The 14,251-nt window shown below is 45.5% G+C and overlaps 1 protein-coding gene across 1 annotated transcript in view; it reads right to left on the reverse strand.

Annotated features, from left to right (window-relative positions):
• Positions 1–4,529: 4,529 nt before the first annotated feature.
• Positions 4,530–14,251, reverse strand: part of LOC147987483 (uncharacterized) — a 43,380-nt gene continuing 33,658 nt past the window's right edge. Inside the window, exon 2 of the mRNA XM_087542395.1 lies at positions 4,530–4,669. Coding sequence (XP_087398521.1) covers positions 4,530–4,669 — 140 coding nt within the window. The remainder of the gene's footprint in view (positions 4,670–14,251) is intronic.

The raw sequence follows: 14,251 nt of genomic DNA on the forward strand, positions 1-14,251 counted from the left end.
GATGCATGACACTAATCTAAGTTATACTTTCCACTATGACCATTCTAACATGCATATCTTACTAGTTTGTGTTACTACCTTTGTAGTGGGTATTAACATATGTCTGATATTATGCAAGCCTTCATTTATCTACACGTAGATTCATTTTTCCTTCACACGTGTTATGTTATGGTAATATATTAGAGCAAATATAATAAAGTGACGCAAACGGATTATAAGACTTCAAATATTATATTTTTGTTGAATTGGAGGAGAGAAAGGAAAAGCAGGCTACAACATGGGCTCCAAGATAGTTTGTGAGAGTGCAAGGTGAGAGATGTAGAATAAAGTAGTACTTCCTTTTGTTTGATTTTTTAACATAATAAAGTAGTACTTCCTTGTACAACTAACAACTATGCATGTTGTCTCTTACATTGACTATAGATGATATGGCAACATGTTAATTATTAACCATGCTCTTATGTTACAACAAACACCTCTCTCCTTATTAACTATTTGTCACATCAGCAAATTTATCTTAGAGTGTGTTATGTTAATAGCTAAATTAGAGCATCTACAGCCGGGCGCCTCAAACAGGCCTCAAACGCCTGGGCGTCCCACTCGGTCACTCACTGGTCACGATTTTTGACCCAGACGAACGCCTCAAACGGGCCTCAAACGCCCGGGCAGACCGACACCCCTCATATTCAGTCCAAATATGAGGCGGATATGGGGTGGCCAGGGCACGCCCTGGTGCGTCCGCCTGATAAGCCCAATGTGATAGCTTGGCTTATTAGGGATGATATATTACTCATATCAATAAGAAATTTCTTCTTTTCCGGGGGCTATTCGGAAAGAACTCCAAAGTTAAGCGTGCTCAGCTTGGAGTAATTTCAGGATGTGACCGACCGGAAAGTTGCTCCCGGGTGCGCACGAGTGAGGACAAAATGCACATAAAAGACGAGTATTGATCTGTGGGGGCATTCTAGATCCCGCCAAGAGTAATGACCACCGGCGGGTGTGTCCGTGGCATTACACCCAACCCACCACCAGCCCCACGGTTGTCTCACAAAAAAAACCCATCTGGCTCATCGCTCCAAAACCCTAGCTCACCCACACTCTCCTCTCTCGCCGTCCTCCCCTCTCGCCGCACCGATTCCGATCGAATCAGGCGCAATGTCGAGCTCCGGCAGCCGCTTCGACTCCGAGTTGGATTCGGACTATGAGTTTGCCCTCGGAATCGTCTTGGAGCAATGTCAAGCGCGGCAGCAGGACAGGCAGGTTTGGCGGCTGAAAGGGCTCATCATCCTCTCCGACACCTTTGGCGACGACCACGACTCCTCATCCGACGACTCAGACGATCAGCCACCAGCCGCTGACGCCTACAGTTGCGCCCGCGACCAGAAGGGCAAAGGGCCGGCGAGGAAGTAGTGGATCTCCGCCGTCTTCGTCTTCAATTTCAATTTTTTAGTAATCTAGTTTAAACTTGTTCGTCGTTTATGTGAATTATGTGAACTTTGACAATCTTTTGGACATCCGTCGATGATCTTTTGGTGATCGAAATGTGCATTTCTATGTCCGATTCTATGTTTGCGTGATGATCTACGTTGTTTTTATCTACATTGCATGCTAGTATGGATACGAGGGACCAGGTCTGGCATATACGGATGTGGACGATAGGACTTAAGAAGTGCCTGGTCTGTGCCCGCCGTCCTCGGGCCCGGATTTGCAGGCCACGGCTGTAGATACCCTTACTCCCACGATTATTCACAAAAGGAAAAATACTCTCACGATGAAATGAAAGTGGAAAAGCGTTTGGACGCGCGAGCGACATGATCTCCACTGCCAACTCAAAGTCAAATGCGTCTTTCCTCTTTTAAGCTCTACCTGCTAAACTTACTCCTACTTTTGAAAGCAATGACGCGGCCCACCACGGCAAAGACGAAAGAAGATCGAAATTTGATCGGCCCGACGAGACTTTGCTTATTGGATAGCGTAGAGTAACGACTCATATCAGAGGAGATCAACAGTGTCAAGCAATGCATATTATATTATATCATTTTAATTTTAATCATTCGAGAAGTAGTAGTAGCTCAGAGGAGAACAATAGTGTGAAGCAACGAATATGAGCGCACATGCATGAAATTATTGTTTATTGCGAGGAACAGAGTAATGATCTGTGCGGTGCGACACATGATAAGTACCGTGATTATCTTTTCCTAAAGTAGTACGTACTACGTAGATGATAATTAACCAAGGACTTATACTCTTAAAAGAAATGCTTGCAAGGCGCGCTTGTCCTACCGTAGTACTAACATTTTCCCTTCTCTATCGCAAATAAAAAAAAATTCCCTTCTGATAATCGTATCCTGTAGTTGAAATGTTGTCTTTGATGTAGTGGAGCATTCTTTTTGCCCTTTTCACTTTTCTGGGGACGGCGCACTTTATCCCAGGGCATTATTCCAATAGTAGAACGGCGGCGATAGGATAGTGTAGGGAGATGTGCGGTGCGGGGACACGCAAGGAACGCGTGCGTGCGTGCGTGCGTATGCCGCCCGCCGGAGCCATTCGCCGATCGATACGCACAGCGCACACATGCAGGCCATGACCCCTCGGGCGAAGCAACGTCCCGTGAGCCCGGCCGGGGAGCCGAGTCGGGCGGCGTAGGAAACGTCGAGGAAAGGGCAGGCCCATGTTCCCGATGAGAATGAGATCGGGTTGGGTTCGGACGCCTCCAAAGGGCCGTCCGTCCGTCCGGTCCAGCGGCCGCCGCACCCGCACGCACGTTCAACGCCGCCAAACGAACCCCGCGTCAAGGATGCACCCGCTTCTCCCTTTCCGGCTAAGCAACCCCCGATCTTTGACGCCTGCCGTAGGCTCGTAGCCGGTTCTGAGCAAGTTGTTAAGCTCTCCTCCGGTCCGCGTCCAACCGGAACAGCAGACCGTTCTTGAAAAGGAGAACCGCCGGCGTCGCTATGACCCTGAGCAATGCAAATTGCGTGCGCGCGTGGCGTAACGGTGGCTCAGATTCGACGACGTGGTACGTACATAATCCGACCGAACGGCATGGCGCGTCACGTAATACGTACGAGCACGATATGACGGGTCTCAGTCTCTCAGATTCTGGTGTGCGGCAGTGCATGCATGCCTATGTGTTTCAACGTACGTACAACTATGCGTACACGCGCTCACGTGCGCTCGTTCTTTCTGCAGGAATCTTTCGGTGTGATCTACTACTGACGAGTACAACTATTCCAGCCCATCCCGTGATACGGTTGGTCGTCTATCAACGGATGACACGACACCATCGATGGGGGCAAGGCACTCGATCTCTGAATCCTCTCAATCCCACCTACTCCCTCCCGATTTATAGATCTTATCTTAAAATTTTAGTTTTTTCATTTTATAAGGCTTAATTTGGTTGTTCCCCATCACATGTTCAGACTTTAAGATGCATTAAATCATTGCATGCAAGTATTAAAACAAAACTGACCAATCCATATATTTATGCATGCATGCATTGCAATTAATGCATTCGTAAACATAATTTTTTGAGAAAAATAAGAGCATTAATTGGATACTTTTGCAAACTACAAAAAAATATTTCACCACTCATCATCTACCTTGGTTGATGAGATTTTTGAATTGAGCCTTATAAACCAAAAAGAAGGGAGTATATATCATAGCATTTGCAGGCGAACAATGATGATGGACCTAGAATCGTTGTACTCTGGTGCCAAATAGTGCAATTTGATCTAGATATCACCATAGTCCTTGCAAATACTCCTCGAATGGCATTGCAGTGCTGCATGATTAGAGCAGATGCAGCCGGATCTGACAAATCCGACCCCCTATACTTCCACACGCCCGCGGACGCGTTCGCACGGACCCTCATATTTCTCTTGGCATTTACATATCTCAAATCTGGACTCTTAAAACGTCGATCGTAAAAGACAATGTCACATGCAAATAACAAATGTTGGTACAGAGCATAGATATCGTTTACATAAAATCTATTTTAAATGCACAACTCAAGCATTAGCTTCTTGATTGCCATTGTGGCTCCATATGTGCTTCATAAGATTATTTAGTAGCTGCGTGTACATCTTATGATCTCGAAGATTTTGATGCATATGAGGACGTTCATAATCTAAACCGCATTTTTATTTAGTCTGTAATTAGATACTTCCTCCATTTTTATTTAGTTTGTAATTAGATACCCCCGCCACCAAGTGAACTGAGGAATAAAGGTGCTCCATAACTAACACGTGATGCTTCAGATGGATGACACGTAGCAGACGCTTATATATACATTCTTGGAGGACATCCTTTATGGATTGGAATCCTCTGATTAATTTGCTTGTTTCATTTTTTTTTCGAAAAGGGGCGCTTTATTACTTAAAAGGTTTAAGTATTACACCCGGCCTCTGCATAATTAAGATGCACACAGCCAACAAAGTCGTCATGACAAGCCAAAATAAAAGAAGAAGGCGAAATACAAAAATGAATATTTGTATCACACCTAAACGGTAGGAGGCCCAATCCTAAGATCATGCTGCCACCCATGTTGGGTAAAAGTATCCCTCGCCGCAACCTCCAATCGTGTACACACCTCCGTAAACAGGTCTTGATTCTCCACTTGATGTAGAGAGGACCATAAACGAAGCGTCCCGGTACATCTGTAGATAACCTGCATAAGGAAAGTACTTTTATCATTAAAAACCTTATCATTTCTACATAGTCAAAGCGACCAAATCACGGCAAGCGCTCCCACCCCGAGAAGAATTCTAAACTTGTGATCAATCCCATGTAACCAGTTGCCAAATATATTAGCAACACTACACGGAGGATACAAGCCAGAAGCTATCTGGATGACTGACCATATAGAACGAGCCAATTTATAATGAAAGAACAAATGTTTTATTGTCTCATCATGCGGACAAAATACACATTGCGTACTTCCATGCCAATTCCTCTTAATAAGGTTATCTTTAGTAAGAATGACTCCGTGACGAAGATACCACGCAAAGATTTTATTCTTAAGAGGTATCTTCATCTTCCAGATCTTCTTATTATTATCAACTGGCACATCTGACTGGATCAGAGCTCTATACATAGACTCCACTGAGAACTGCCCATTCCCATGTAGGTTCCAACGAAAGATATCGGACCCTTGTGACAACTGTACCGTGGTTAACCGTTGGAGCAGTATGTTCCACGATTGGAGTCTAGGTCCAATTAAATCCCTTCTGAACGTCACATTTGGCGGAAATGATTCCAAAACCTTGGCAATAGTATCGCCCTTGTGACGCACAATATTGTACAGAGCTGGATATTGTTCCCGGAGAGTAGCACTACCTAGCCACTTATCCTCCCAGAATCTAATTTCCGAGCCATCCTTAATTGAGAAGGAACCATAGCGGAAGAAATATTTCTTCGTTGCCATTAGTCCGGCCCAAAAATGAGAGTCCCCAGGCTTCGAGTATACTTGGGATACCGCCTTAGAACCCACATATTTTCTCCTTAGAAGGGTTTGCCATACACCATCTTCCGTCAACAACTTAAACAACCATTTGCCGAGGAGGGCCCTGTTCTTAACCTCAAGGTCATGAATGCCCAACCCGCCTTGGTCCTTGGGACGGCAAACCACACTCCATTTAGCCAGTCGATATTTTTTCTCTCGCTATCTCCTTGCCAAAAGAATCTCGATCGGAAGTAATCCAATCTATGTAATACTCCTTTTGGCAATTGGAAGAAGGAAATCATATATAGTACCATGTTACTTAGTACTGAATTTATGAGGACCAACCTTCCACCCAGAGATAGCAATTTACCTTTCCAACTACTAAGTCTTTTTTGTAGTCTCTCCTCGACGTGTTTCCATTCAGCATTTGTGAGTCTCCGATAATGTATCGGTATCCCCAAATAAGTGATCGGAAACTGGCCCAATCCGCATCCGAATAGCTCAGCATACAGATTGGCCTCGTCTTGAGCCTCACCAAAGCAAAACAGATCACTTTTATGGAAATTGATCTTAAGCCCTGAGAGTTGCTCGAATGCTGATAAAATTAATTTCAGATTTCTTGCTTTCTCGAGGTCATGATCCATAAAGAGAATCGTATCGTCGGCATATGGAGGATAGATAGGCCACCATCCACTAGATGATTCACTACCCCATCAATTTGGCCATCAACCTTGGCACGCTCAATCATGACCGCTAACATATCAGCCACTATATTGAATAGCATGTGCGATATTGAGTCACCTTGTCGCAATCCTTTCTTCGTTTGGAAATAGTTGCCAACGTCATCATTGACTTTAATGGCAACACTACCTCCAGAAACGAAACTATGGATCATAGCGTGCCACTCAGCAGAAAAACCTTTCATTCTGAGAGACTGTTGAAGAAAAGACCACTTGACTTTGTCATAAGCTTTTTCAAAGTCAATTTTAAGAACCACCCCATTCAGCTTTTTCGATGCAATTCGTGAACTGTTTCATGAAGGACAACAACCCCATCTAGGATGTTTCTACCTTGCATGAAAGCAGTTTGAGAAGGACGAACCACATGTTCAGCAACTGAATTTAGCCTAATCGTTGCTACCTTGGTGAATATTTTAAAACTAACATTAAGGAGGCAAATTGGACGATATTGTTGTATCCTTTCAGCCTCATTAACCTTAGGTAATAAAATAATTTCACCAAAGTTTAAACGGAACAACTCTAGTTGGCCAGCGTGAAGGCATCCAAACAAGAGTAGGAAATCTTGTTTGATGACCTCCCAAAAATTCTGGTAGAACTCAGCGGGAAAACCATCAGGTCCCGGTGCTTTGTTATGCTCCATTAGGAAAACCGACTTTCGAACTTCCTCCTCGGAAAATGGAGATGTTAGAAGGCTATTTTCTGCATCAGAAACCTGGGGGATGTCATCTGTTCGAGACTCATCCATCGAGAAGTTTCCTTCCTCAGGGGTTCCGAATAGATTTTTATAATAACTAGTGATATAAGACTTAAGTTGCTCATGCCCTTCAATCGTGCCCTCCTCCTGTTGTAGGGAATGAATAAGTTTCTTCCGATGTCTACCATTAGCGACACCATGGAAAAACCTCGTATTCGAATCACCTTTCAGGATAAACTGAGAGTTTGAATGTTGGTACCACTTGAGTTCCTCCTCGCGCAACATGCGAGCTAACTGGGCATTTGATTGACTCTTGATCTCTATTTCGATGATTTCGATGTCAGAGAGAGGTCTAATCTCTGCGAGAGCTTCTAAATCATCAATAATAGATGAAAGACGGAGCTTTTCCTTTTTGAGGATACCCGCTGTATGCCTAGCCCATCCACAAAGGAACTTACGTAATGCACGCATTTTGTTGTTCCATATGTGTATTGGGGTAAGCCCGGCAACCGGTTTATTCCACACCTCCTTAACCATTTCATGGAATCCATCCCGATGCAACCAACCCAGTTCAAACTTGAACCTGCGTCGGTGCTGTGGTCGAGGTAATCCAGTGGTTAAGAGAATGGGTGCATGGTCTGAAATAGCCTCTATACGAGGAAGAGCGCGAACAGAAACCATTGGGAATTTGCATTCCCAGTCGGTATCCATTAAAACACGGTCTAGTTTCTCATATGTCGGCTCCGGAAGACTATTCTCCCAAGTGAACTGTCTTCCAATCATGGAAACCTCTCGCAAATCTAGACTATCAATGACAGCGTTGAAAAGGAAAGGCCAATGATTATCAAACCTACCTCGGCTTTTCTCATTTGGAAATCGTAGCAAGTTAAAATCCCCACCAATAAGAATGGGGTAGGGATTATCTTTCGCCAGATTAACCAGTTCACGGAGAAAAATGGCCTTGAGCTCATCCTGGGCTGCCCCATACACGGCGACAAGGGTCCATGTGAAGTTGCCAGCTTTGTTTCGGATATGGAGTTTAATATGAAACTCTCCATACGTGTTGGAAATATGCCCTAGAGGCAATAATAAAAGGATTATTATTATATTTCCTTGTTCATGATAATTGTCTTTTATTCATGCTATAATTGTGTTATCCGGAAATCGTAATACATGTGTGAATACTTAGACACCAACATGTCCCTAGTAAGCCTCTAGTTAACTAGCTCGTTGATCAACAGATAGTCATGGTTTCCTGACTATGGACATTGGATGTCATTGATAACGAGATCACATCATTAGGAGAATGATGTGATGGACAAGACCCGATCCTAAACATAGCACAAGATCGTATAGTTCGTTTGCTAGAGTTTTTCCAAATGTCAAGTATCTTTTCCTTAGACCATGAGATCGTGTAACTCCCAGATACCGTAGGAATACTTTGGGTGTACCAAACGTCACAACGTAACTGGGTGACTATAAAGGTATACTACGGGTATCTCCGAAAGTGTCTGTTGGGTTGACACGGATCAAGACTGGGATTTGTCACTCCGTATGACGGAGAGGTATCTCTGGGCCCACTCGGTAATGCATCATCATAATGAGCTCAAAGTGACCAAGTGTCTGGTCACGGGATCATGCATTGCGGTACGAGTAAAGTGACTTGCCGGTAACAAGATTGAACGAGGTATTGGGATACCGACGATCGAATCTCGGGCAAGTAACATACCGATTGACAAAGGGAATTGTATACGGGGTTGCTTGAATCCTCGACATCGTGGTTCATCCGATGAGATCATCGAGGAGCATGTGGGAGCCAACATGGGTATCCAGATCCCGCTGTTGGTTATTGACCAGAGAGCCATCTCGGTCATGTCTACATGTCTCCCGAACCCGTAGGGTCTACACACTTAAGGTTCGGTGACGCTAGGTTTGTAGAGATATGAATATGCAGTAACCCAAAAGTTGTTCGGAGTCCTGGATGAGATCCCAGATGTCATGAGGAGTTCCGGAATGGTCCGGAGGTGAAGAATTATATATAGGAAGTGCAGTTTCGGCCATCGGGAGAGTTTCGGGGGTCACCGGTATTGTACTGGGACCACCGGAAGGGTCCCGGGGGTCCACCGGGTGGGGCCACCCATCCCGGAGGGCCCCATGGGCTGAAGTAGGGAGGGGAACCAGCCCATAGTGGGCTGGTGCACCCCCCTTGGCCCACCCCATGCGCCTAGGGTTGGGAACCCTAGGGTGGGGGGGGGGCGCCCCACCTGGCTTGGGGAGCACTCCACCCCTTGGCCGCCGGCCCCTCCTAGGAGATCCCATCTCCTAGGGCCGGCACACCCCCTAGGGGGCCTATATAAAGGGGGGAGGGAGGGGCAGCCGCACCCTTGAGTCTTGGCGCCTCCCTCTCCCCTGCTACACCTCTCCCTCTTGTAGTAGAACGGCGAAGCCCTGCTGCGGTGACCCCTGCATCCACCACCACGCCATCGTGCTGCTGGATCTTCATCAACCTCTCCTTCCCCTTGCTGGATCAAGAAGGAGGAGACGTCACGCTGACCGTACGTGTGTTGAACGCGGAGGTGCCATCCGTTCGGCGCTAGGATCTCCGGTGATTTGGATCACGTCGAGTACGACTTCCTCATCCCCGTTCTTTGAATGCTTCCGCGCGTGATCTACAAAGGTATGAAGATGCAATCCGATCACTCGTTGCTAGATGAACTCATAGATGGATCTTGGTGAAACCGTAGGAAATTTTTTGTTTTCTGCAATGTTCCCCAACAATACGAACTAGCTAGAACATCCATAGTCCCTGTGTTAATGCCAAGTAAAATGCCCCCAGAACGACCTCGAGGTGGTCGTGAAATCCAATTATAGTTTATCCCACCAGACAGGTGGTTAAGCAGACTTGCTGAGAAATCACGTCTCCCCGTTTCAGATAAAGCCAGAAAGTCTAAATTGTACTCCCTATTACACTCCGCAATGAATAGATGTTTAGCCAAGTCACCAAGACCTCTGCTATTAAAAAACAAGCCATTCATGAGGAAACAATAGGAGATTTAGAAAATTTCACCCTCTTAGAGGGTTTACGGCCTTTTTTCGAACGGTCGGACTTGGATTTATGACCGGAAGCTGTAAGCTCAATCAATGAACTAAGCCCGGGTTCCTCCAAGCCCATGTCCGAAACCTCCCCTACTACATGAGCGAGTAGCTGACCATCTGATGTGGCATGCAACTCCTCCTCATCTAGATTAGAGGTAAAAGATTTGCTAGAAACTCGTGGAGTGACCTTTAATCGGTCATATTCCAAATGTCTCAATGCGTTTGTGGAAATAGAAATATCATTCTCATTATTTCCTAGACTAACACCCACATTATTCAACTTAGCAACGATGGATGTAGTATAAAAAGACAAAAATGATTTGGGTGATGACGAAGTACCTTGGTTGTCGAGGTTCTGCACATCTTTACGCCGCATAGCCTTGGCCAAAGAGTCTTCGTCGGTGTCCGCCGTTCCATCGTCGGCCACCGCATGACGGGCACTGCGACGTGTGGGTGTTACCTCCAATGAAGAAAGACGTGTAGGAACCTCCACCGGAGGAGGGGATGAGGGTGTAGTAGCAACCCCTGAAGGAAATATGCCCTAGAGGCAATAATAAAGTTATTATTTATTTCCTTATATCATGATAAATGTTTATTATTCATGCTAGAATTGTATTATCCGGAAACATAATACTTGTGTGAATACATAGACAAACTAAATGTCACTAGTATGCCTCTACTTGACTAGCTCGTTAATCAAAGATGGTTATGTTTCCTAACCATAGACATGTGTTGTCATTTGATTGACGGGATCATATTATTAGGAGAATGATGTGATTGACATGACCCATTCCATTAGCTTAGCACCCAAACGTTTAGTATGTTGCTATTGCTTTCTTCATGACTTATACATGTTCCTATGACTATGAGATTATGCAACTCCCGTTTGCCGGAGGAACACTTTATGTGCTACCAAACGTCACAACGTAACTGGGTGATTATAAAGGAGCTCTACATGTGTCTCCAAAGGTAAATGTTGGGTTGGCGTATTTCGAGATTAGGATTTGTCACTCCGATTGTCGGAGAGGTATCTCTGGGCCCTCTCGGTAATGCACATCACATAAGCCTTGCAAGCATTGCAACTAATAAGTTAGTTGCGAGATGATGTATTACAAAACGAGTAAAGAGACTTGCCGGTAACTGTTGGGGAACGTTGCAGAAAACAAAAATTTTCCTACGGTTTCACCAAGATCCATCTATGAGTTCATCTAGCCACGAGTGATCGGATTGCATCTACATACCTTTGTAGATCACGCGCGGAAGCGTTCAAAGAACGGGGATGAGGAAGTCGTACTCGACGTGATCCAAATCACCGGAGATCCTAGCGCCGAACGGACGGCACCTCCGCGTTCAACACACGTACGGTCAGCGTAACGTCTCCTTCTTCTTGATCCAGCAAGGGGGAAGGAGAGGTTGAGGAAGATGGCTCCAGCAGCAGCACGACGGCGTGGTGGTGATGGAGCTGCAGTATTCCGGCAGGGCTTCGCCAAGCTCTATGGAGGAGGAGGAGGTGTTGGAGAGGGAGAGGGAGGCACCAAAGGCAAAAGGTAAGAGACCCTCCCTCCCCCCCCCACTATATATAGGGGGCCTAAGTGTTGGGTTTCGTAGTAATTTCAAAAAATTTCTACGCTCACGCAAGATCATGTGATGCATAGCAACGAGGGGGAGAGTGCTGTCTACGTACCCAACGCAGACCGACTGCGGAAGCGATGACACGACGTAGAGGAAGTAGTCGTACGTCTTCACGATCCAACCGATCTAGCACCGAAACTACGGCACCTCCGAGTTCGAGCACACGTTCAGCTCGATGACGATCCCCGGACTCCGATCCAGCAAAGTTTCGGGGAAGAGTTTCGTCAGCACGACGGCGTGGTGACGATCTTGATGAACTACAGCAGCAGGGCTTCGCCTAAACTCCGCTACAGTATTATCGAGGTATATGGTGGCAGGGGGCACCGCACACGGCTAAGGAATAGATCACGTGGATCAACTTGTGTCTCTAGAGGTGCCCCCTGCCTCCGTATATAAAGGAGGAGAGGAGGGGAGGCTGGCCGGCCAAGGGAGGAGGCGAAGGAGAGTCCTACTCCCTCTGGGAGTAGGATTCCCCCTCCAATCCTAGTCCAACTAGGATTCCTCGGAGGGGAAAAGAGGAGGAGGGGGCCGGCCACCTCTCCTAGTCCTAATAGGACTAGGGGAAGGGGGGGCGCAACCCATCTAGGGCAGCCCCTTCTCTTTTCCACTAAGGCCCACTATGGCCCATATAGCTCCCGGGGGGTTCCGGTAACCCTCCCGGTATTCCGGTAAAATCCCGATTTCACCCGGAACACTTCCGATATCCAAATATAGGCTTCCAATATATCAATCTTTACGTCTCGACCATTTCGAGACTCCTCGTCATGTCCGTGATCACATCCGGGACTCCGAACAACCTTCGGTACATCAAAATGCATAAACTCATAATATAACTGTCATCGTAACCTTAAGCGTGCGGACCCTACGGGTTCGAGAACAATGTAGACATGACCGAGACATGTCTCCGGTCAATAACCAATAGCGGGACCTGGATGCCCATATTGGCTCCTACATATTCTACGAAGATCTTTATCGGTCAGACCGCATAACAACATACGTTGTTCCCTTTGTCATCGGTATGTTACTTGCCCGAGATTCGATCGTCGGTATCCAATACCTAGTTCAATCTCGTTACCGGCAAGTCTCTTTACTCGTTCCGTAATACATCATCTCACAACTAACAGATTAGTTGTAATGCTTGCAAGGCTTATGTGATGTGCATTACCGAGAGGGCCTAGAGATACCTCTCCGACAATCGGAGTGACAAATCCTAATCTCGAAATACGCCAACCCAACATCTACCTTTGGAGACACCTGTAATGCTCCTTTATAATCACCCAGTTACGTTGTGACGTTTGGTAGCACCCAAAGTGTTCCTCCGGCAAACGAGAGTTGCATAATCTCATAGTCATAGGAACATGTATAAGTCATGAAGAAAGCAATAGCAACATACTAAACGATCGGGTGCTAAGCTAATGGAATGGGTCATGTCAATCAGATCATTCAACTAATGATGTGACCTCGTTAATCAAATAACAACTCATTGTTCATGGTTAGGAAACATAACCATCTTTGATTAACGAGCTAGTCAAGTAGAGGCATACCAGTGACACTTTGTTTGTCTATGTATTCACACAAGTATTATGTTTCCGGTTAATACAATTCTAGCATGAATAATAAACATTTATAATGATTATAAGGAAATAAATAATAACTTTATTATTGCCTCTAGGGCATATTTCCTTCAGTCTCCCACTTGCACTAGAGTCAATAATCTAGATTACACTGTAATGATTCTAACACCCATGGAGCTTTGGTGTTGATCATGTTTTGCTCGTGGAAGAGGCTTAGTCAACGGGTCTGCAACATTCAGATCCGTATGTATCTTGCAAATCTCTATGTCTCCCACCTGGACTAGATCCCGGATGGAGTTGAAGCGTCTCTTGATGTGTTTGGTCCTTTTGTGAAATCTGGATTCCTTTGCCAAGGCAATTGCACCAGTATTGTCACAAAAGATTTTCATTGGACCCGATGCATTAGGTATGACACCTAGATCGGATATGAACTCCTTCATCCAGACTCCTTCGTTCGCTGCTTCCGAAGTAGCTATGTACTCCGCTTCACATGTAGATCCCGCTACGACGCTTTGTTTAGAACTGCACCAACTGACAGCTCCACCGTTTAATGTAAACACGTATCCGGTTTGCGATTTAGAATCGCCCGGATCAGTGTCAAAGCTTGCATCAACGTAACCTTTTACGGTGAGCTCTTTGTCACCTCCATATACGAGAAACATATCCTTAGTCATTTTCAGGTATTTCAGGATGTTCTTGACCGCTGTCCAGTGATCCACTCCTGGATTACTTTGGTACCTCCCTGCTAAACTTATAGCAAGGCACACATCAGGTCTGGTACACAACATTGCATACATGATAGATCCTATGGCTGATGCATAGGGAACATCTTTCATATTCTCTCTACCTTCTGCAGTGGTCGGGCATTGAGTCTTACTCAACTTCACACCTTGTAACACAGGCAAGAACCCTTTCTTTGCTTGATCCATTTTGAACTTCTTCAAAATTTTGTCAAGGTATGTGCTTTGTGAAAGTCCAATTAAGCGTCTTGATCTATCTCTATAGATCTTAATGCCTAATATGTAAGCAGCTTCACCGAGGTCTTTCATTGAAAAACTTTTATTCAAGTATC

The sequence above is a fragment of the Triticum urartu genome, chromosome 2A (genome assembly GCF_056163025.1).
Source record: "Triticum urartu cultivar PI428250 chromosome 2A, HENAU_Tu73, whole genome shotgun sequence".
Taxonomy (NCBI): Eukaryota; Viridiplantae; Streptophyta; class Magnoliopsida; order Poales; family Poaceae; genus Triticum; species Triticum urartu.